The sequence below is a fragment of the Amblyomma mixtum genome, chromosome 7 (genome assembly GCF_055824585.1).
Source record: "Amblyomma mixtum isolate Tamu chromosome 7, ASM5582458v1, whole genome shotgun sequence".
NCBI lineage: Eukaryota > Metazoa > Arthropoda > Arachnida > Ixodida > Ixodidae > Amblyomma > Amblyomma mixtum.
The window spans coordinates 104,004,891-104,029,674 of NC_143018.1; the positions used below are offsets into that span (position 1 = coordinate 104,004,891).

Here is a 24,784-nt window from a genome sequence, read left to right on the forward strand (position 1 = left end):
GGCAATCGGCGTCACCGCTGCCGCTGCTGCTGGGTGAGTGTAGATTCCTTCGGTAGCAGGCCACTTTTGTAGGAATCCGTCGAGGGCGTTTCCTCGTTCCTGACGGCCAGGGGGTGTCTTCGATAGATGTGCGCAGCTCGTGCACGATGGTAGCAGTTCCTGCGCAAGTTGTCGAGAGATTAACTTCCAGGCATGAAGGCAATCGGCGTCACCGCTGCCGCTGCTGCTGGGTGAGTGTAGATTCCTTCGGTAGCAGGCCACTTTTGTAGGAATCCGTCGAGGGCGTTTCCTCGTTCCTGACGGCCAGGGGGTGTCTTCGATAGATGTGTGCAGCTCGTGCACGATGGTAGCAGTTCCTGCGCAAGTTGTCGAGAGATTAACTTCCAGGCATGAAGGCAATCGGCGTCACCGCTGCCGCTGCTGCTGGGTGAGTGTCATGGGTGGCGCGTGCAGCGCACAGGGCATGCTAGTTAATTAGAATGTGTGTTATATAGGCGTGATGGGGTGATTCGTACGGGACAGGGATTTGGATTATGTAATGATGACGGCCAAATGTATTTTCTGTTCTGTTCCAGTTAACACTGCGAATGTAGTGGCTCAATGGCTGGTCCTAACTGGTGTCCATGCTGACTGTCGCCGATCCGCGTGGACGTCTAAAACGAGCTGTGAGCAGTGAGTTAGAGGTTCTGCAGGAGCAGCCAAAGCATGCGACCTCGATGTGCCGTAATTGTGTATCCCTAGTCAGTATGCTGAATTTTGAAGTTCCCACCGATTAGTAGGGGTAGTTTCCCTGCTAGGTGGCGTAGCTCTCGCTGAAGTGATTCTAACAAGGCCATTGGTTGGGACGGGTGTTGGTCTATATTAAGGCGAAAGCCTTTAATGGCTCAAACTCCTGTCCGTACGTCGGCGTTACATCCAGTCCCCGGGGTGACTCATCGGCGGTGACGGGTGTCCACCAAAATATACGAGCCAGTTACTGCGTAATGACAGATCTGTCATGGCTGCCGAGCGCGGTGCGGACGTGTGTCACATCGGCTCCGCAGTTTTTGACCATTGTAAACCGTACTAATCCGCAGCGCCACCAGATTTTATTTGAAGCCGAGAGAACTCACAAGCTGGCCCGCCCGGACCCATGACAATAAACGGTAGGACCAAATTTTGGCTCCTCACTGGACTTGGAAGCTGCGATTCGGACGGCGTCCCGCCGAGCCTACCGGCAGGCCTGGATTCGACTACAGGAGCAGATGGGCCGCTAGACCTAACAACGCAACGGTGGTGTGGCCAGGAATCGACCCCGCCCTGCGAACTACGCATCTGATCGGACCATGGAAGGATTGCCCCAAAACTTCTCATATGGCCAGGAGATGGATGAGGAGGACTTCGACACCAGTGACTCCGAAAGCTCGGTGGGCAGCGATGGCGCGGCGTCCACCACGTAAGAGCCGCCCAATCGTTACAACAATGACAACAACTGCGAATCGGCAGTGTCCAGAAGCCAGAAGAAACGCCAAAGGAAAAAAACACAGATCGCTGCGGGAAACACCCTCACGACCCAAAACAACCCCGGCGAACACAGCTGAACTACAGTCACCCCGACCGATGGAGGTCCAGCCGCCGCCGGCAGAACCGCCAAGGAACAATGAACGCGACACCAGCCTAAGCGCAGGCTGCCTCCGCTCTTTAAAAACGACTTGAAAATTATCCTACAACCGAAGAAGGGACAGGCTGTCAGACTGCTTCACATCCACCAGGCAGCCCGCGCTGTAGTCGCAGCGTGCAACAACCAATGCAAAGACGGAGATTTGATCATAAGGTGGCAGCAGGGATCTAATATCATAACCTTAAGCACTCCACATGAACCAGCTGCCCAACTAGTGAGGCGCATTACCAGCCTCAAGTTTGCGGAATGCACATTTTATATGAACACCTACGTGGCCGCGCCGGAATATGTACAACGTGGCGGGACACCTGGAATTGATCCCGGGACGACACCGGAAGAACTCAAGGCCCATTTAGGAGTGCGCACCCAAGGGGTCACCATACTCAGCGCCCGGATATTAGGAAAAACCAAGACGGTCGTCATCACCTTTGACGGTCCCATTGTCCCAGAATATGTTATCTACTACGGGGGTGAGACGACATGCTACCCGTACCGTCCCATGAGACAAGTGCGTTATGTGTGTTCCCAGCAAGGCCACCGCTCCTACATGTGCCCCACAGCGAATGTGGGTGCGGGTAGCCAATGCCGAACGCAACACCCGCCGACTGGACATTCCTGCACTCCCAAGCGCGTGGCCTGTGGTGGAACCCACTCTACCGGGTCGAAGGACTGCCGCGAACGACTCAAGTCAGCGAACCAAGACCGCCGTCAGCAACAATAAAGGTGGAAACGCCAGCAACAGCGGCGGACGCGACAGCAGACGCCGCAGCCGCGGTGACCGTAGCAGACGGCCGTGGTGGTTCAGCTTGGAGAGAGACATCACGGAACCGCTCGGGATCCCGCTCATCACGGAATCGCTCGCGGTCCCAGTCGTTTCGCCCCCTGCGGGGACGAATGCCAGGAACCAGCACAGGAAGAACGAATAAGCCGGATCCGCCCAGAAAAGCAGCAACAAGGTGAGCTGGAGAGCCGATGCTCCCGGGGTGGCTCCACACTCGGGTGGGTCTGCTAGCAAAAACAACACAAATACAAACAACGCACGCAACCGTGACCTTGAACATAGACACGCGGAGAAAGCAGCACTTAAGCACGAACTAGAAATGGCCCGCGTTAAACAGAACGAGTTGAAACGCCAAATTGGGGAACTCACAAAGATAGTTCACGACCTAAAATGCAATGGCCCCCCCGTTGTCGAACGCTACAGAAACGCACTCCGCGCTGCAGATGAGCGACAAGAAACGCTGAAACTTCAAAGCGGAAATGATGCAGCAAATGATGCAGCAAATGATGCATCAGATGAAAAAAACACACCGAGAAAATCAAGGAAAAGGCCTACAACTGCCCTGCGTTAGCAGCTCTCGCCAATCCATGTACCTGCCAGGGATCCATCTACATGACATCTACGTGTCACCCCTGAAGAAGGGACCGAGTTGGCCCCGAGACGTTGGGCAAAATTAAAATATCGGTGGGCATCAGTTTTTTTTCTCTCAACTAAAGCAAACAAGACATCTTAGACATATGGCAATGGAACTGCAGGGGCTATCGCAAGAAACAAGGCCTCATCAAACAATTCATTCACACGTAACTGACACCGCCTGACGTTATCGCACTTCAACAAACGAGTGCGGCACCCACTCGCATGGGATCCACATGCTAAGACCGCCACATGACGGGAAAGGCAGCCATCTCAGTGAGCAAAGCAGTCATAGTCTTCAATCCCCACGACATAGCCGACACCGACATTGAGCATCTGATGGCAGAGATCGTGCCGAAAAAGAAAAGTAAAGGGGGAAGTGTATTCATCATCAACGTGTACAGCCCGCCGAAGCAAATGAAAGGAAAATTTTTTGAACTTTTTCACGGTGACGGGGAAGTGTATTCATCATCAACGTGTACAGCCGGCGAAGCAAATGAAAGCAAAATTTTTTGAACTTTTTCACGGTGACCACAGACTAGCGAAAAACAATACGCTAATCATCTTGGGGGACTTCAACGCCATGGACCAGAGCTGGGGGTACCAAAAAGCCAACTTTAAAGGTAAAACGGTAGCCGAGGTTGCAGATAACTTCAACTGCAACCTACTCAGCTGCAACCTCAATGCGATCACAGGCCAAAGGTGAGCTGGAGAGAATGTCTAGAGCAAGAAAGTGGCTGATACAGAAATCCAATTGCCGGTATCTCGCCTTGTTAGGTCACAGTGATACACCATGACCTTTTGGAATGACTTCAAAAGGGCTCTTAATGAATCGAAAGCTGAGTACTACAATACACCTTCACCCTACGAAACTTTCATCGCAGGTTGTGAACGTGAAAACCTTCCGACGGGAAGACCACGATGTCTGGGAGATACAAAGCGACCTCAGTTGCAGTCATGCTTCCCTATGTCTACCTCCCCTGCAGAGGGAATAGCGTGTGTATGAATGACTGCAAAACAGGAGGTACTGTCACACGCAACTAAAAGCGACCAATGCCTATTCACTCAGAAAGAAGTTGCGAATGCAGATTTGAGAGACCGCAAAGCTGCCACAAGGTGTACGCTCACGGCCGCTAATTACGTGTTCATTTAACCTGCATGAAAGCAAAATTGTTTCGTTGCCTTTAGGAAAAGAAACTGCGAAGATGACATGGTCTCGATGCAAGGCGATCACACCGGAGCGTTGCGGGTACCATAAGTGATATTTTGGTGTGACGGCTCAAACCATCTTTTAGCCTTGCAAGTGTCATGGTAGAGTGTCCTGTATGCGGCATTTTATTACAAGTGCAGTCATTTGTTTCCATAGTGGCTGCAAGACTGAAAAAAGTTGAGTTAGTTGGCGTGTGCACTTTACTCTGAATCTCGATATGGTTATCTGGACAAATGACTACGTTCAAGACTATCCCTGAAGGCTTGCTCTTTTTATCACTTTTACTTCAGACAGTTGTCTGCAGTGTTCTTTGAGCGTGCCCATTTCGACACAGGGGCGTTAACTCAACATTTGGTTTGTCAATGCTGCTTATTACCGAGGTCACTGATCGAGTTGTAAAAGAAATACAGAAAAAAAGGCAGAATATTTTCTTTTTAATGCGTGAAGGTCAAAACGGAAACTGCATGCAGACAAATAGTGATAAAGAGCAGTCGAGCCGCTTTAACAAGATAATGGGTTCCGAAATATCAGACATTCCAAAAGATTTCTGTCAAGCACAGGTACCCTTTGAGAAAGCCCCCTGGTCTCTTCTCATTCACATGCGTGTCACGGGTTCAACTCCCATCTGACCATAAGGGTGTCCTTTTCAACGAAACCGCCAGTGATTAAGTCGCTAAGGTCAAGTGCATTGCCGACAAAATACACCGGATTGTTTTCAGATTGAGTTGGCTTTTGAAATGCTTCACAAGAACACTTTGGCATTGACACATATTCCCGTTTAGAGTCGTCTTTGGGATGCAATATGCATAGGCTGATTTTGTTCTGGAATGGCCACTGAAGAATGCCGTCCATGTCACCTTTGCACAGAACTATTCTCGTGCAAAGTTTGATCAATTCACCTTCCTTTTCCAGGATGACCCCAGGCAGTATGTAGTACCCGCGCAGGTAGACCTTCTGGCTTACGTATACAGACCAGCCATGTTTAAGCGCCTTGTGTTTAAGTTCTTGAACACCTTTTACATAGAATATGGACATAGCCACTTGAAGTTTAGGATGTGCAATGAAATGCCTAATTTTCTCCACTGCCGTCTTTGAATTTTCCATAAGTTCAGCTTTGAAGAAATTTGCAATCTGCAACAACTGGTCTCCAGTTCCCCTCGCCTGCTTTTCCAGATTCTTATCAAGTGTTCTTTCTAATGTGTTTGTAATGCTCCCGGGAATATTAGTGACAGCATCACTTAATGTAGTGACACATGATTTCATTTCCTCTGTAGACGTAGTGATGTCACGCACGCCTTTAATCAGAAAGTCGTGACTTTGCCGCGTCTCAGCCGCAAGTTCTTGTTTTAGAGATTCCTTCAGAGTGTTTATTGCATGGCAGACTCCGTTTAGTGTGTCACCGTGCATGGCAGTGTCAGCCACAAGGCGCTCAAGTAACCTCGTGCTTTCAGCCGCCTGCTTTTCAAGTTCTGCTCGGAAAGTATTGAAAAACTGGACGGCATCCTCGCACTCGGACGGAACTGCGGCTTGGGTTTCAAGAGGCGTCACTTTTGTTTCACAGCCCGACATCAGATGGGGACAAACGTCACTGAAAAGAACACAAGCAGAACACTTGGGGCAGGAAACCGAGTGGTGTAAACATTCGAGCTGAAAATGCCGGAAAACCTCAGAAGCGGCCATCACAGAACGGCAGCCACGTTCTTCATTCCAGCACCGGACCTGGAAAATAAAAAAAAACATGGTACTATTCGCGGGACACCAACAAGCGCATCCTGACGTGCTCAGCCATTATCCTCTCTCGATAAAGTGCTCAAGACTGTGCAACTAATTTCTTGGTCGCACAAATTCCCCTCGAAAAAGTGGTCGTCTCTTTTTCTTTCCATCTTATAAATTGTGGTGCGTATGCAATGAGAACACTCGAAACGAGACCACCGCATGGTGTATCTCGGATTTATTCCTTGTGCACACGGTCAACAGCGTGAGGCTAGGCTAGTTGCTGCGATGGCAAAAGAAAGGGAATAAATAAGGCGGCGCGGCTTATATGCACAATAGTAAATCGTTTATGTTTTGCTGTTGTAACGTCCCAAAGTGAATCAGGCTATGACGGCCGCCGCAGTGGAGGGCTCTGGAAATTTCGACCACCTGGGGTTCTTTAACGTGCGCTGACGTTGCAGACGAGAAAGCATTTGACTCAGTGGAAACCTCAGCTGTCATGCAGGCATTGCGGAATCAGGGTGTATAAGAGTTCTATGTGAAAATATTGGAAGATATCTATAACGATTGCACAGCTACTATAGTTCTCCATAAAGTCAGCAATAAAATTCCAATACGGAAAGGTGTCAGGCAGGGAGACACGATCTCGCCAATGCTCTTCACTGCCTGCTTACAGGAGGCATTCCGGGGTCTGGAATGGGAACAGTTGGGGATAAGAGTTAATGGAGAATACCTGAGTAATTTGCGATTCTCTGATGACATTGCCTTGCTAAGCCACTCGGGACAAGAACTGAAAAGCATGATCAATCAGCTAGACAGGCAGAGTAGAACTGTGGGGCTAAGAATTAACATGCAGAAAGCCAAAGTAATGTTCAATAGCCTTGCAAGGGAACAGCAGTTCGCAATTGGTAGCGAGGTGCTGGAAGTAGTAAGAGAATATGTCTACTTAGGGCAGGTAGTGACCGCAGATCCGGATCATGAGAGGGAAATAACTAGAAGAATAAGAATGGGTTGGAGCGCATATGGCAGGCTCTCTCAGATCATGATTGGTAGCTTACCAATATCCCTGAAGAGAAAAGTATACAACAGCTGTATCCTACCGGTACTCACCTATGGGGCAGAAACGTGGAGGCTAACAAAGAGGGTTCAGCTTAAGTTGAGAACAACGCAGTGAGCTATGGAAAGGAAAATGATAGGTGTAACGTTAAGAGATCGAAAGCGAGCGGAGTGGGTAAGGGAACAAACGCGGGTTAATGACATCTTAGTTGAAATCAAGAGGAAGAAATGGGCTTGGGCAGGGCATGTAATGCGAAGGCAAGATAACCGCTGGTCCTTAAGGGTAACGGAGTGGATTCCAAGAGAAAGCAAACGTAGCAGGGGACGGCAGAAAGTTAGGTGGGCGGATGAGATTAAGAAGTTTGCGGGGATACAGTGGCGGCAACTGACAAAGGACAGGGTTAATTGGAGAGACATGGGAGAGGCCTTTGCCCTGCAGTGGGTGTAGTCAGGCTGATGATGATGATGACGTTGCAGAGTACACGGGCCTCTAGATTTTCGCCTCCAACGAAATTCGACCGCCGCGGCTAGGATTGAACCCACGTCTTTTGTGCCAGCAGCCGTGCAATATAAGCACTGAGCCACTGCGGCGGCGCCTAATAGTTAATGAATATAGTTTATCGGTCTCTTCTCGGCTTCTAACGAATGTGGTTTAGACATGCCGAGAGTTTGGTGAGAGATAATATACATGGCAACCTTCTTATTCATTGCGTCTACAGAAGTATTTTTTGCGCACCAGCGGAAACATCTCGGGCCGACGAAAAAACAGCGTTGAAGTGGTCTGGAATCTCGCCAACTGCCTCCAAACATGTCGGAAAAATTACGAATGCCTTCAGTGGTGGGCTGAAGGAGACGGTGTCGTATGTCATGCAGAGCAGCGACGTGATATGTGCGGAGCAGTTACGTATAATATAATATCGGAGGGGGTGTAGTATGTCGTAGCCAAAATACCGATATAACGAGAGCGCCGGATATAACGAAAAGTGGGGGTACTATGTCTTACCCGAAAACAGTGGATATGCCGTATCTGAAAATAGGAATATAAGCAAAGCACGGGGCATAACAAAGCCTTATGTATGTTGTAATCGAATGCGGTGTAGAACATTGGAGCCGGAAATGCGGAAACAGTCGAGCTCACTTAAACCACCAAAAATATAACGAACGCTTCCTTATTACAAACGAAGGCGGTGAGATCGTCAAAACAAGTGCCAGGGCAATGACATTGCGTTTCCGATAGAACGAACACGTATGGCTGCACAACTTTGTTATAGCGAACGCGGAGATGCTGTAAATTCGGCTCCGCAGCCGAAAACCACTGCGTCTTGTTGAAGCGGAGAGCGACGACCGTCTCCTAGCCTCCCTGTCGCCATTTTATCGTTTCCTGCGGAAATAACGCAGCGACCCAAACGAGAAAAACAAAAGTAACAATTACAGGACGTTTCGAATGCCGCAAAAACTTGACCAGACGCGGCCGTCAAAAACGCACGTTTTAAAAGCTGACGCCTAGCGCTGGTGGAGTAAGCTTAGTGCTAGTAGCCTGTGCACGAGCGGGAAAAACTGATGATCACAATTTGTCGTTGGGAAGAGTCGCGAGGCGCAGTGGTTTGGAAGCTACTTTCTGGTATGCTAAATAAACAACGCAAAGGTACGAATGGTTCGCGACTTTTTTTTTTAATCGACGAGTGAGCCACTAGGCTTATGTTTAGAGGGGCGTGTGGACACAGACGACTTGTTCGTCGGGTGGCTTGTTGAGTTTGCCCGGAATACAGCGAAAGAAAAATAGGAAGCTCCTTCGCGTTCTCGAAAACCGCGCGGCGTACTACGTGCTGACATCCCCAATTGCGGTGACTACACTCTTCTGCCAACGTCACGACGAGACGCGCACAGCAGACAAACCTGATGACAGGTTAAATGAGATATTAGTGTTCCTGCTACTGGAGACCAAGGGCCGAGAGCGGTGCGAACAAGATACAGTCTTTGCGGCAGAAGGGAAGCCATATCACAAGGACTGCTTAGGAAAAGGCCGAAATCAGCATACTCTCTGCGCAATCGAGAAGACTTTGAAATGCATGTTCCGTGATTAGAGCAAGCACGGCATTGAGTTTTGCACAGCGGCGCTGACAAAGAAAAGACAAGCTAGCCAGGGCTAAAAGAGGTTTTCGGTGCAAGAAGTGGGGGCACAGTTCGAAAAATTGCCGGAGAAGGATAAGTTGCGGACACTTCGAAAGACGACATGACACATAAGCGTGCAATCACAACTGGACTGTGGACAAAGCCAACGCACCAACTCAGGTCACCGCCACGAACGTGCATGCAGCCGCCAACAGGTAAGAAAATCAAGAGACGGCACTGCAGACTTTCGGCGCCCTCGCTGTGGGGGAAACAAACTACGGCTACATGCGAGGTGCTATAGATGGCTGAAGCCAGAAAAGAATCATTCGAAAGGACGTCTCAGAAACCCTTCATTTGAAGGCTTTGGGACAAACCGACTTCCATGTCAACACGATTGGGAAGGCTGCCGCTCAGTTGCAAAGATGCCGGCTCATCGAAATGCGCCATCTGAGTTAGTATAGCGGCCAAGGAGCCATAACAGAGGCTATTGAGGTGCCCTTTACATGCAAGGACGTCCGGAACGTGCCCGCAGATCACAGTCTTGTGAAAAAGTTGGAAACTAGAGGTGCATTAATTGGAGAAAAATTGATTTATCTCGGCATGTCGTCTGTCCCAGGAATTGGTTTCCTTCTTGGTGACGGTCACATCTGGAAATTTCAAACTGGTGAAGTGCAACGAAGCGACGAGAAAGAAGGATTGGGAGCTGTTGTTAACAGCAAGCTTGATTGGACCATCCAGGAGCCATTCAGTGTGCCCTCCAACCTCACACTAGCAAACAATGTTTCCATATTACGTATTGGTTTGGAGACCGCTGAAAAAGTCCACTGGACTCTGCAGAACTGCTGGGATCTGAACGACGTTGGCATAAAAAATTCCCCAGGGACGCCGAACGCTCGGCCAATGGACAAAACAATTAGAAAAGAAGGGTCAGCGCTATTAAGTTGCACTTCCATGAAAAGACTCATCTCGAGAACTTAGTGACAACACAAACATGGCAGTGGAACGCCTGAACAGTTTGACGGAGCGACTAGGGCGTAACAAAGAAGTTTTGGAAAAGTACGACTAGGCTATTATGAATTACATAGAAGCTGTACTACATGCAGGAAGAGTTCGCAAGGAAGCGGAGGCCACCCGCATGCCGCAGTGCCGCACCAACCAGTTTTCAGAAGCGAGTCGACAACTACCAAATTGCTCGTGGTGTTTGACGTCTCATCGCACGCACCCGGCAAGTCACTGAATGACCACGTGGAAAAAGGGACCGAAGCTGATCAGTGACTTGGTGCGCATTGTACTGCGATTTCGCCTGCACAAAGTAGTACTCGTTGCCGATATAGAGATGGCATTTGTACAAATCAGCGTCCGACCTGAGGACAGAAGCGCTGAGATTTCTGTCGTACAGAAGCACACCAGGAATGTTTGCCCAACGTCGAGAAATGGAGAATGTGCACGGTGCCATTTCGCACTACGGCAACCCCCACGTTCTCACAGCCGCACTTCACCATTTCAATACCATAAAGGCCCTCCGAGATAAAGCGAGCATGCTGAAGGACTCCTACGTAGACGACCTGGTTACAGGGGCGAAACCAGACCACGAAACCTTAAAGATAGCGATGGATGCAGCAAGTATACTGAAAAATGCCGGAATGCGCCAACGAAAATGGAAATCAAACTCGCCCACAGCACGAAAAGCCCTGCGCAACAAAGAATGCGGCACCTCAGACGAGACAAAAGGTGCTCAGTCTTCACAGGACTCCCACGAATGACTGCTGGTCAGCACGCTGGCCAGCGCTATTCCCATGCGGTTTGGTTTGGTTTATGGGGTTTAACGTCCCAAAGCGACTAAGGCTATGAGAGACGCCGTAGTGGAGGGCTCCGGAAATTACGGCGTCTTTCATAGCCTTAGTCCCTTTGGGACGTTAAACCCCATAAACGAAACCAAACCGCATGGGAATAGCGCTGGCCAGCGTGCTGACCAGTGTGAGCACAGCGAAGAAAACGAAGCAAGGGGTATTGGAAGCGTCGGCGAGGGTGCTCGACCCTTTGGGCATTGTTTCTCCATTTGTCGTCAGAGCAAAAATATTTTTTTTTCAATGAATATGGGAGAGAGGTATCCAGTGGGATGAACAGTTGCCGAGCGACCTGAAAGCGGAATGGAGAAGTTGGTCTTCGGACCTCGCCAGTCTGAGACAGCGTTGCTTCCCGTGCTGCATCGCGCCCAACGACCAACTTTCTTGGCAGCTCCACATTTCTAAGACGCATGTCCGACTGCCTATGGGTGCTGGCCTACTTCCGGATCGGAGAAGGCAACGGAACGGTGAGCGCTAATCTAACCCTTGCCAAGTAACGCGTGGCGCTTCTAAAAGCCTTTTCGTTGCCTCGATTGGAGCTAATGGCTGCGGTAATTAGAACATGCATGACGACCTACCCGTAAGGCCTAATTGATCACCAAATGAGTGTTTTCCTTTGGATGGACTCCATGATCTCGCTCCACTGGATTCGAAACAACAAATAACTGGAAACCGTCGTTCAAAACAGAGTAACAGAAATACAGAACGCACGCAACCCGGAGAGATCGCTGCACTGCCCTGTAACCCATAACCCAGCAGACTGCCTAAAGAGAGGTATGAAAGCAGAGAGCCTCCGCAACAGCAAGGTTTGGTGGCGTGGCGCACAATGGCTAGAAAAGTGCCTAAATTCATGGCCTAAGATTCAAGCTGCTGTGCCGTGCAAACCTGAGGTCGTTGTAGAAGAAAGAGACAAAAGAACGTAAATGAGTACTCATTTTTGGGGGGAGGTTGCAAAGAAACAAAGTAGAAACAGCAGGAAAGAATCATGAAGTAGAAACAGCAGTTCTCTGGGAAGAAACGCCATCCCGTTGGAAGGTGGAACAAATCAGGCACAGACGGCAGCAGAAACCATGGCCATCTTGAAGGCACCCGAACGGCGGCGCCTAAAAGACGGCGGACAGTAGGACACCGAAAGCACGGCGCCCTTTATTGGCAGCGACACAGATGGGAGCCAGGTGGCGACAACAAACAGCGCTTCGTCTCTACAGTTCAAGCCCGCGAGCGGTGGCGGAGAAGATCCGGCCACAGGGCCAGTGTGTGGGTGGGGGACGTGGCCACCAAACCATGGGGACTTGCAAAGGGGGGAGAAAGAGCTTCCTCTGGACACTGGCCGAAAAGGCGGGTGAACGAGACTAGTGCGAAAAGAGGAGTCGTCTGAAGAAGGTACATGTAACGTTTCCTAAATTACGACCAATGATTTTGGTATCGATATTCACTTTTTGTCCCCGTGTGGTTTTTCCGCTACTATTCGAACCGTAAACTTTAAAATTCAAAGTAGTTGTACTGTTAAATTCAGAAGCTACTACAAAAACTAAGGTGGATCATGCTGTCGTCAGAGACTAGCGCAAATCATGATGCGCCGGGGGATGATCAGAAGCATGATTCGCTCACAATTCTCGACGACCGCACATCAAACATTTATTTTTCAAACGTTTAGAGCATGCCTGGCTATAATATTTCGCCATAGCGGAAATGATAACGTCAAAGCTAGGAAAAATAATAGAGGTACTGAGAATTTTGTCCAGAATGGCCTTTTTACTTGCCGCGTCCTTGCTTTTTTCCTTTGTTTGGGGCCTTCCGAAAAGAATAGAAAAGCAAAAATAATAGTGGAGGGAGGCCGCAAAAAACGAACGCATCGCGGACTTAACGTCATGTTCTTCCGAATATTGCTTAGGGTGGCCCATAGTTCTTGGCTTAGCAGCAGTCAGGTTACACGCCAGATGCAGCTTCCTAGCGACCATTACCAGATAATACCGAATAATACCTCGCGCGCAGTACCACTGCTGCTTGTTCGGTGAAGTAAAAAAAAATTAAAACCTACCTGCCCAGAAGGGAGTAGCGCCTGTTTAAGGAACAACAAAGAGTAAGGGAAGCTCACCTAATGCCTCCCTCGCCACCACAGAGGATTCTGGGCTACGGCGCTGTTCGTGTTCTCGGTCACCGCTCGCGTAATAATATTGAAATCACGCTAGACTGTACCTAGTTACATGACAGTACTGTCAGCTTACTAACAGCTTTTGGTTTCCAGTGCTTCCGCTGTGTATACGCAGTGCGATGATTACATTAAACAAATTTACCCGCCGAGGTGGCTCAGTGGTAACGCCACTCGGCTGCTGGCCCGAAAGACGCGGATTCGATCCCGGCCGCGATGGTCGAATTTTGATGGAGGCGAAATTCTAGAGGCCCGTGTACTGTGCGATGTCAGTGCACGTTAAAGAACGCCAGGTGGACGAAATTTCCGGAGCCCTTCACTACGGCGTCCTTCATAGCCTGAGTCTCTTTGGGACGTTAAACCCCTATAAACCAAACCAAACCAAATATGAAGTCATTCTATCGGGAGAGCGTTTAAACACTAAGCAAATGCGCCGTTTTACCAGCACCTTTCTGTTCTCCGCTTGTGCAGTTAATCATTTTTCTGTGCATAGAAGAAAAAAGGGAAACAGTCGCAGCAAAAACTGCTACCAATTTTCAAAAATTTTTACTGCATCTCACCTCTCTCTTCAGCAGCTCCTCGCCAGGAACGTCATTCCAGTTAACGTGGTCCTCGTCGTGGCACTCGTAACCGTCCAGTGGGCAGACGTGCAGGCCTTCTTTCACGCTCTGTTCGTAGCAAACCTCGCACAGGACGTCCTTGCAGGGCAGCAATGCCGTCCTCTTGCGAACCAGTCCGCAGGCGGAGCATAATCTACTGGGTTCAATGGGCTCGACGAACCTGAGGGGCCTCCAGTCGAGTTCCTGGGAGAACCCGACCAGAGTGTACTGTGAATTTCCAGAAGGCATCGATCCTCACACACGCTCGCTGCAGAGGCGGCCTGAACAACTGCCGCTTTCCGCCCCCTTCGAAAGAAGCTTGTATATTTTTTTCCTTCTTTGGTTGGTTTTCATAGCGATAATCGAGGCTGCTGCCTCACCCTCTCGCTGAAGATATCACTTGCCGTATCTCTGACGTTTGATATCTGTGATTGGCATCAACTTTATTGTGGGCGCAGCAGCCGTATTTGAAGGCGCATCATCCTCGGCATATACCGGGTGCCCCAGCTAAATGTAACCGAATTTTTAAAAAAGGCGAAGTGTCCTATTCCAGTGAAACCAACTCAGGGTTGCTCATAAACGCGTGGCCTATTCTTGAGTATTTTTTTCGCTCTTCAAAGTTATTTATTTAGTTAAGTTTAATTAGCTAACTTTTAATTATTAACTTCAGGAAGAAAGTGTCAATGCCGAAGTTTTAGATCACCTCGAAAAACCGCTAGTAGTGCTGTTTCCGTAAAGTTACGATTTACGTAGCTTCATTTATTGGCCTTAAAAGAAAGTTGTCACGTGACCAGCTGCTCGCTCACTTCTCTGCCCCAATGTGCACACAAAGTCCTATCGAGGAGAGGACTTCAGAAAATATGGATTTTATTCTTTAAGGCGCGTCGTGGGACGTTGAAGTGGCACAGTTGTCATAAGCATTTGTTGGGCGAGTTGGTGTTTTCGATGATCCATAACTACAGCGCAAACGACAGGACAGAGATGAAGAAGGGACACCACACAGCGCTGTGTGGTGTCCCTTCTTCATCTCTGTCCTGTCGTTTGCGCTGTAGTTATGGACAGTTGTCATGTGGAAGCTTTTTGTTATTGTGCGGGTTATGGTTAAAATCCGGTGAAAAAACTACTTTACGTAAACATCACTTTGCTGCAAATGTCTCAGTAAGCTGCTTCTCAAAGCGATCTACAACTTTTCCATTGACACTTTGTTCCTCAGGTCAATAATAAAAAGTTAGTTAATTAAGCTTAACTAATTAGTCAACCTTGAAGAACGAAAAAAATACTGAAGACTAGGTCACGCGACTCTAAACAACCCTCATTTGGTTTCAGACGGCGAGGACACCCCGTGTTTTTTAAAAGCTTGGTTACATTTAGCTGGGACACCTGGTATATCTGATGCTTTGCGGAAGAAAGAAACGTCTGCTCACTAGATACGTCATTGCAACAGGTGAGCGCGCAGAATTGCCCTCAGACACCGGAACCGTTTTTTCTTGCGAGAGGAACATGGAAACAGCAGTTGAAGAATCCCACTTGTGGTCGATGTTTTTAGACTGCCCTCTGGTGTGGTGTAATCTGCTGCTTTGGGTTTCAAGTTTATATATTGTCAGATTGTAATGACGGCAGTCCAGCGGTCACGAATACACCAACAAGACTTAGAAACGAAGCTCTTTATTTGGGCTTACTTGCGCCCGCAAAAGCACTGAATCACTCGGCGGCGACGTAAGCAACAAACATGCTCGTCCGTCGTCGAACTACGAATGCGCGCTGCTCGCCGCATCGTTCAATTTAAAGCCGGCAAGGAAACTTCGAGACAACAGGTCGAGATCATCTAGAGATATCTGGAAACACGTAGATGCAGCTCTTCATGGCTGTGATCAATCGAGATTAGCCCGGTCCCTTCTCGCGTCACGAACAAAAATAACACCCCTTTCCTGCTGCCTTGAACTCGAACGAACGGACACTACAATGATACGTGGCATTACCCCCCTCTCACAGAAGCATCGCCTCGGTGCTTTAAAAAGAAAATAATCACGGAGAATGTAATCTTCGAGTCCTTTATCGTTCATAAAAGGGCTTAAGGCGTACTACGTGTACGACTTCCGGGCGTGTGCGTCGTCGCTGAGATGCTGTCCTGCCGTCGGGGATGACTTCATAGTCTAGGTCGCCAATACGGCGGAGAACCCTATACGGGCCAAAGTAGCATCGCAGCAACTTTTCACTCAATCCACGGCGGCGAATTGGTGTCCATATCCAAACGCGGTCACCTGGCTTGTAATGCGTGTCTCGTCGACGAAGATTGTAGCATCGGGCGTCGGTGTGCTGCTGGTCTTGAATGCGAAGCCGCGGAAGTCTTCGGGCTTCCTCGGCGTGATGGAGGTAGGCGGCGACGTCGAGCTTGTCTTCGTCTGAAACGTGCGGGAGCATTGCGTCGAGTGTTGTCGTGGGCTTCCTGTCGTATACAAGCTCGAATGGGGTAGACCTGGTTGTCTCCTGGCCGGCAGTGTTATAGGCGAAGATCACGTAGGGTAGAGTGGTGTCCCATGTCTTGTGTTCGGCGTCGATGTACATGGAGAGCATGTCTGCGATAGTTTTGCTCAGATGCTCTGTGAGTCCGTTGGTTTCCGGATGATAGGCAGTTGTCCTCGGATGGCTTCACTGACTGTAGTGTAAGATGGCTTGTGTCAGCTCCGCTGTGAACGCCGTTCCTCTGTCTGTGATGAGCACTTCGGGGCCGCCGTGTCGCAGGAGAATTCGTTCGACGAAAAATTTTGCGACTTCTGTTGCGGTACCACTAGGCAATGCTTTTGCTTCGGCGTAGCGGGTCATGTAGTCGGTGACCACAATGATCCACTTGTTACCTGATGATGAAGTCGGAAAGGGGCCGAGGAGGTCCATCCCTATTTGCTGGAAGGGCTCAGTTGGAGGTGGTATGGGGTTCAGGAGTCCGGCTGGTCTAATCAGAGGCGTTTTGTGTCGCTGACACTCACGGCATGTTTTCACGTATTGGGAAACGTCAGCAGCTAGCCGCGGCCAATAGGACTTCTCTTGGATGCGGGGCAACGTGCGAGCAATGCCGAGATGGCCTGCTGTCGGCTCATCATGACATGCCTGAGATTTTTGGGCACCACAAGAAGATGCACTGTGCTGTTGGGCGCAAAGTTCTTCGTCAGGAGGACATTATTCTGAAAGACGAAGGATGACAGTTGGCGCTTGAACCCTTGGGAAAGCGATGCGGTCTTGCCTTTCAAATAATCAACTAGCCTTTGCAACTCAGGATCCGAGCGCTGCTGCTGCGCGAAACTGCTGGCGCTTGCCGGTCCAAAGAAAGCGTCGTCGTCTTCCTCTTCCGGTGCTGCGTCTACGGGGGCTCGCGATAGGCAGTCTGCATCGGAATGCTTGCGGCCAGATTTGTAGACTACAGTTATGTCGAATTCTTGAAGACGCAGGTTCCAACGAGCAAGGCGGCCGAAGGGAACATTGAAATTGGCCAGCCACCACAGAGCATGGTGATCGCTCACAACCTTGAATGGTCGTCCCTATAGGTAGGGGCGAAATTTGGATGTGGCCCAAATAATGGCGAGACATTCTTTTTCTGTCGTCGAATAGTTGGCTTCGGCTCTCGACAGTGAACGGCTAGCGTACGCGATAACTTTCTCCTCTCTGCTGTCTGCTTTCTCCTTTCTGAACGAGGACCGCTCCTCAGCCCACACGGCTTGCATCGGTATGAACTTCGGTTCCGGCGTTTTCATCAATGTGCCCGAGCACAGGAGGGAACTGTAAGCCGTGCTTCAGCTCGCTCAAAGCTTCCACTTGCGGCGTTTCCCATTTGAAAGGCACGTCAGCCTTGGTAAGTTGGGTTAAAGGTTCGGCGATGCGCGAAAAGTTCTTGACGAATCACCGGTAATAAGCGCACAATCCAAGGAATCTGCGTATAGCTTTCTTGTCATTACGCTGTGGAAACTCTGCGAGCACCGCCGTCTTCTCAGGGTCTGGGCGAACTCCATCCTTGCTTACGATTTGACCAAGGAACAACAGCTCCTCGTAGGTGAAGTGGCACTTCTCTGGTTTCAGTGTTAGTCCTGAAGACTTGATTGTTTACAGTACTATCCGAAGCCTTCTTAGATGGTCTTCAAAGCTTGAGGAGAAGACAACAACGCCATCTAAGTAGACTAGACAAATTTGCCACTTCAAGCCTGCGAGCACCGTATCTATCACTCGCTGGAACGTCGCTGGGGCAGAGCAGAGGCCGAATGGCATCACCTTGAACTCGAAGAGTCCGTCTGGCGTGATGAACGCAGTCTTCTCGCGATCTCTTTCGTCGACTTCACTTTGCCAGTATCCGCTCTTCAGGTCCATCGATGAGAAGTATCTAGCGTTGCATAGCCGATCCAATGTGTCGTCGATGCTGGGGAGGGTGTAGACATCCTTCTTTGTAATGCTGTACAGGTGGCGGTAATCCACGCAAAAGCGAAGGGTGCCGTTTTTCTTTTTCACTAGGACGACTGGTGCTGCCCAAGGGCTCCTCGATGGCTGGATGACGTCGTCACGAAGCATTTCCTCAACTTGCTTGCGGATAGCTTGGCGTTCTAACGGCGGTACGCTGTAGGGGCTCTGTCGCAGTGGTCGGGCGTGTTCGTTTGTGACAATGCGGTTCTTGGCAAGCCCTGTTCGTCGCACATTCGATGCTGATGAGAAGCAGTCGCTGTACCTTTCAAGAAGACTGCCTATTTGGTCTTGTCTGCTCCGGGTTAATGCTGGGTTGATATCAAACGTGGGTTGATGCACTTCGTCAGATGGTTCTACGGGTTGGTCGGGTAGGGAAAATATGTCTCTTATGTCTGCCAGCTCGTCGAGAAGAGCAATCGTCGTACCTTTGTTTAGGTGCCGGTATTCTTCGGTGAGGTTCGTTAGAAGCAGTTAGGCTTGGCCATTCCGGATTTGGGCGGTTCCCTTCGCGACACCCAGTCCTCGATCCAGTAGTAACTGGGTGTTCCCCTCGACGACGCCTTCGGCAGTTCCGATGTCTCCAGTACCTATGCAGGCGACGACACTTGATCGGGGCGGCACGCTCAATGTTTCGCCGAGGACGTTTAAGGCAACGTGATGAGTCGCTGTCGTCGCTGCAGATATGGCTTTGTCTGTGGAAAGCTTGATCGACTTAGATCAAAGGTCGATGATCGCCCGATGTTCATTCTGGATGTCCATTCCCACAATCAAATCTCGCGAGCATTTCTGTAGGACCAGGAAGGTTGTAGCATAGGTTCGCCCATTTACTGTAACTCTCGCGGTTCAGCGTCCTGACGGCGTAATAAGGTTACCACCTGCGGTGCGAATCAGCGGGCCATCCCAAGTTGTCACTTTCCTGAGTCGGACAGCGAGTGGCCAGCTCATGACGGAGCAGTCGACTCCTGTGCCGACCAAGGCAGTAACCGCGTGGCCGTTGACCGTTACTTCAAGGGCACTTGTTCGCGTTTTCGTATTACACGTTGTCTTCGGTGTGCGATGTCGGCTTCGTCGAGTAGTGAGGCTGCGTTGGACGTACTCCGACGTTACTTCTCTGGGCGGTGGTAAAAGCTTCAACTCTGGCCGCGTCGTCGTCGTCGTCGTCGGTGTTGTCATCGTAGGTGAGGCATGGTCTTGCGTTTTCGTCGATGGAGGATATTTGTCCCTGCGCTCAGCAGCAACCTCACCTCAAGAGGCTGCTTTATTCAGTTTAACCTTCGGGGGCTGGGGGAGCGTCCACGCACTGCGTAGCCTCGGCTAGGAGATACATAGCGCGGTGACGATGGCGACGGGGAGCGTGATAGGCGGCTGGGAGATGAGTATTTTTCCCGACGCAAAAACTCCTCGATTTCGGCTGGTCGCTGGGCGGGTCGGGGTCGTGGGGCTTCGTAAGAGAACCCTCGGATGCCCATTCTCCTGTATGGGCGGTACCGAAGAATGTGACCGGCTTCGCCGCAGTCGAAGCATAGTGGGCGGCGCTGGTCGGGAGTTCTCCAGTCGTCGCATTTCCTCCGCTGTGTGCGACGCTCCTTGGACAGGCGGGTTTAATGCGAAAGGGCGGCGGTCCAGCGCAGCTGGCTGAGGGCGATAGGGGCTTGGGTCTCGTCGTCGAAGTGCAGGACGGCGCACTGCTGCGGTGTAAGTCATGGCTGGGGGCTCCAGAGGCTGCGTGGAGGTCGACGCCACGCCCAAGGCCTGTCGAACTTCGTCCCGGATTACGTCATTGAGTGATGTAAGCTGCGGCTGCGTTCCCGTTGGCAGCAATCGTCGGAGCTCCTCTCGCACAGCTTGACGTATTACCTCCCGCAGGTGATTGTTGTTAGCGGTGTCCAGGCAGCTTGCTGAGAAAACGCGCTGCTGGCGGTCATACTGGCGGGCTCGGGCATCAAGAGTTTTTTCCATCGTGGATGCCTCTTCTACGAATTCCGCGACGGTTTTTGGTGGGTTGCGGACGAGGCCGGCAAAGAATTGTTCTTTAACTCCTCGCATAAGCAACCACACTTTCTCTTCTTCCTTCACGCTCGCGTCCGCACGCCAGAAGAGACGTTTCATTTCCTCAGTGTACAGTGCAATGGTCTCGTTTGGGTGTTGAATGCTATACTGTAGCAGCTACTGGGCTCTCTCCTTTCTCACGACGTTTGCAAAAGTCTTGAGAAGCCGCTCCTTGAAGGTTTCCCAGTTCGCAAGGCACACTTCCTCATTCTCAAACCACACTCTTGCTGGTCCCTCCAGGGCGAAGAAGACGTACCTAAATTTCATGGCATCGTCTCAGTTATTAAAGACAGCCAGCCGTTCGAACTGCTCCAGCCATTCTTCGGGGTCGGCGCCAGTCCAAGCATCGAAGGTTGGTGGCACCCGGGGCTGCTGAAGAGTGATTGGAGTCATCGTCTGGGGCAAGCTCATGGTAGACGTTGCTACTGGCTTTCCCTTCCGGGTAGGGTCTATAAGTATCCCGAACTCAGGTGCGTCCCCTTGCAGGTGTCGGCTTGCGCGGTGAACTGGACTCAGTTCCTGTGGTAGATGACTCAGAGGGCTGGCGTCACGACTTGTAGGGTGTGTCCGGAACATGAAAGTGTAGCAAGCACCTCCACCAGATGTCACGTTCTAGTGACGGCAGTCCAGCGGTCGGGAATACACCAACAAGACTTGGAAACGAAGCTGTTTATTTGGGCTGACTTGCGCCCGCAGAAGCACTGAATCACTCGGCGGCGGCGTAAGCAACAAACATGCTCGTCAGTCGTCGAACTACGAATGCCCGCGGCTCGCGGCATTGTTCAATTTAAAGCCGGCAAAGACTCTTCGGGATAACAGGTAGAGATCATCTAGAGTAATCTGGAAACGCGCAGATGCAGCTCTTCATGGCTGTGACCAATCGAGATTAGTCCGGTCGCTCCTCGCGTCATGAACAAAAATGATAACACCCCTTTCCTGCTGCCTTGAGAGCGAACGAACGGACACTACAATGATACGTGGCAATATAACGGTGTGTATGCAGGGTGTATTGAGAAATACATGGTTCAGAGGGGTGGTGGATGAAAGCTAATATGAAATGTTATGCAAATCTTTCACTTGTAGTTGGCATTCCATTTAAATAACTCATGCACGAATTGCACTCCATGGTTGACAGCGATGACAAGAAAAGCAGAACGGTGGGCTTCAAAAATATTAAACCGAGACTGAAATAATGCCTTCAAAGTCTCGTAAGCTAATACGAGGCGAGCAGGGGAGCATAGTAAATAGTAAGCGTTAGCATATACGTTCTATGGCGATGCAGCAACTGCAGATGAAGACCTTGAGAGGGAGGTAATTAGAAGAATGAAAATTGCTTGAAGTGCACTGGGCAGGTTCTCTGAGCTGAGCGCTTCGCTTGTGGTCTAGGTTCCTTCAATGCCGCCCTCCTTTTCTTTGCGCTGCCATTTTTTTTGCTGTGATCTTTGAGGTAATGAACAACAGTTTGCGAGTGTGCCTCGATAAAATCTATATAACAGTCGCAACTTCCGAGTAATAGCTGATCGGCGGAAATTTGAGGCTAGCGAAAAAGCAACTTAAAAGGCTGCGCAGCGAGTCATAAGAATTAATATGTTATATGTTACATTAAGAGATAGAAAGAGAGGACAGTAGATGAATGAACCAAGGTAGGTTAATGATATTGCATTGGTAATCAAACTGCAACTCCTCTGCAAACTGTCCAGGGTATTCTCTCCCCTGGAAACCAGATTACATGAAAGGATGTCCCGATAATACCCGACGAAAATATGCAATCGACAGCTGCTTTTAGGGCGAAAACCTTTAATGCCTCATCGTTGTCGACAGATGGTTGTCAGCAAAGGTGTGACGCTTTTCTAATTAGATTAGAAAAAAATCTTTGTACACGATGGGATTCGAACCACCACCCTTCCGTTCCGCACCCGAGCGTGCTAATGGCTACGCTACTTCCTACCAACGCACATCTAGTCCTCCTTGTCTAGGACGCTGGAGAGTGTTTGCAGAAAGGCGTCGAATCAGACGGATGCCTCCCAAACGGCCTCCAGTGTCTCCAGCATTTAAGATTCGCAAGGAATTTTGTACTTAACTAACAGCTTAACATCTTAACCCCACATCAGTGACACAAGCAGCGACACCGCAGCGACACAGCACTTTAGGCCAACAAAGCGCCCCCCCCCCCCCCACCCTGAATTTTTTGAGACTAGCTAAAGATGCTCCAAACCAAACCAAACCTAACCAAAAATGCTGAGGGCCAGCTGACCATGCCAAGAAGGTGCGGCATTGAGGACAGCTTTGGAACGGCGCCATCAAGATGATTTTAAAGCCGTCTAATAGAGGCGCGCGAAGATCATCATCTACAAACTATCGATACACACTTCAGCTCGAAACCTTCTGCATACCCCACAGTCAGCCCTTTCCTGTGCCAGCTGCAGCTGCCTTATCCCAGGAAGGTACCTTATGTTGTCCGGTCAGCAGAATTTCGGCCATCTTTCTCCGCTCACCTTCCCTAAGAATCCAGTTCTTTACTCTTTACAACTATCGCTACACCTTTGTTAGAAAAAGTCAGCACGATTTTTATTGTCTGTGGATTGCGTGCTCGCCTCGTAATCTGATAGACGGGTGCGAACGTAGTAATCACTCTTTATTTCTAAAAACTGTAACATCATCCTCGAATTTTGTTCGCTATTTACCCACGATGTGTTTGGTGATGGAATAATTCCGCACTGCATGGGTCGACATACCGATCAATTGGGCCCGACAGCTCGTCGTTCCGCTGCACGGTAGCGATCAGTGGCAGTGATCATTCCTACGAAGCATGACATCCTAGCAGACCACGTTAGCCTCTGCAGGAGTGCATCGGTGCATTCACTAACCCTTGCTCTCTTTCCGGTCTGGTTCTGCGGCGCTTCACTGGGCGTCTGACACTTCCCGAATATTATTAATGGCTGTGCACACAAAATGTGGCAGCCTTTTCGCCCGACAGGCTTTTCTTTATAGTTTTCTCCATAGACTGCTAGGGGCCCCTGGCGTTAATACAATAGAGCAAAGTGAAATGCGTTTTTACGCATAATCTCGTGAGATAGTGCAAGCGACTTTGGAACCCTTTGGCATTTCGGTGCATATATGTGATTTTTCCCGCATACACCAACTTGTGACGCCGCTGGGAGCGCCTCTCATACCAAACAATTCTCAAAAAAAGCATTTTTGAACAAGAAAGGGTTTATGAACACAATTTTTTAAATGTATTGCAAGATTTCACTATAATAATGAGTATATCCGCGGATGTCCTTTGAAAAGGCTCGTATTTTTTGCGTGTCAGACTTTGTGCTATTGACAAAAGCGCTCCCCATTGGTTTCTTATGGCCGTCTTAAATCCTCCACGTGAGCGATAGACAAAGTTTAAAAGAAATATATTGCTACACATCTTAACAATGGACCATTACCTTCAATATCTGCATTACTGCGCCTTAGAAGTTTCAAATAATCAAAACTTCTGTCGCAGATTGATGAACATAATCGCTTCAAAGTTAGTGAAAATCATAGGGGGGGGGGGGGGGGGTGCAGCGAGTTCTTTTTTGCTTCCGATGACGCTTAGACGGCACGAGTGATGTGTCTTCAAACAATACTTGTAACCACAAACGCGCAATGTACTGTGCGCGGAGACTGACGACGATATATTACCTCACATATGTAAACTTACGTGTTAACGGTAGCTGTGATGAAATTTGCTGGTTAAGCGCTATCTATGCAGTAACTTGCTGCACGGTTTTTTATTCGCAGAACAAAAAATTATTTGAGCCAAGCTAGCCGCTTAGCGCATTGATCAGTTCGACCCAGTGCCATTAGTGACGTTTCCGACGGATAAGGTGCGTCAGTCTGGCGGGTGCAAGCAACGGGAACAGTAGCGACGGTACAAGAGTATTTACACACATTTTTTTGCACGTGGTGATTCAACATGACGAACAAATTTCTCCTTGTCTTTGCTGTTCTGTTTTCCGTTTGCATAGTTTCTTGGTTGTGCCTCTCTGTTTCTTACATCTCTAGTTAATTTGCCCTAACCTATTTGTTGCGAGCACAATAAGATACCTAGCTTAATTAGCCTTTATTCTTCGAGCACGTTTATTTATTTATTCATTTATTGGCTTTTATTAATTTATTTATTTACTCTTGGCTTAGCCCTTGCGGGTGAAGCCAACTGATGCGGTGTTGTTCATTTCAGCCAGGAAATAAACAAGCTTTCGACGTTCCCATTGGCATTACGAAAATGCGCATTCGCTTGCACGGCGAATTCAGGAGCATTTAATGGCGCACACTTTTTGCTAGCATCAACCAGGATCTCCCCTTCGCACCTAGTCAACGCGGCATAGAATTACACAGCCCCTCCATGGGTCGTTCGCAAGCGTCTTAGGGCTACGGTTAGATGCGGTATGTCTCCGCGTTGCTTCCTGCCCCGTAGTTATTTCATCTATTTACTGTATTAATTTCAAATTACTGTAATCTCTGATGTTGTAATAGTTATATATTTGTTTCACTCT

The 24,784-nt window shown here is 49.5% G+C and overlaps 1 protein-coding gene across 1 annotated transcript; it reads right to left on the minus strand.

Moving 5' to 3' along the window:
- Window positions 1–4,890: 4,890 nt before the first annotated feature.
- LOC149337075 (TNF receptor-associated factor 6-like) lies at window positions 4,891–14,012 on the minus strand. The gene is made up of 2 exons (XM_089554819.1): window positions 13,725–14,012; window positions 4,891–6,003 (listed from the first exon to the last, which is right to left on the minus strand). The coding sequence occupies exons 1-2, from the start codon at window positions 14,010–14,012 to the stop codon at window positions 4,891–4,893; spliced, it is 1,401 nt and encodes a 466-aa protein (XP_089410945.1).
- Between the last annotated feature and the right edge of the window lie 10,772 nt (window positions 14,013–24,784).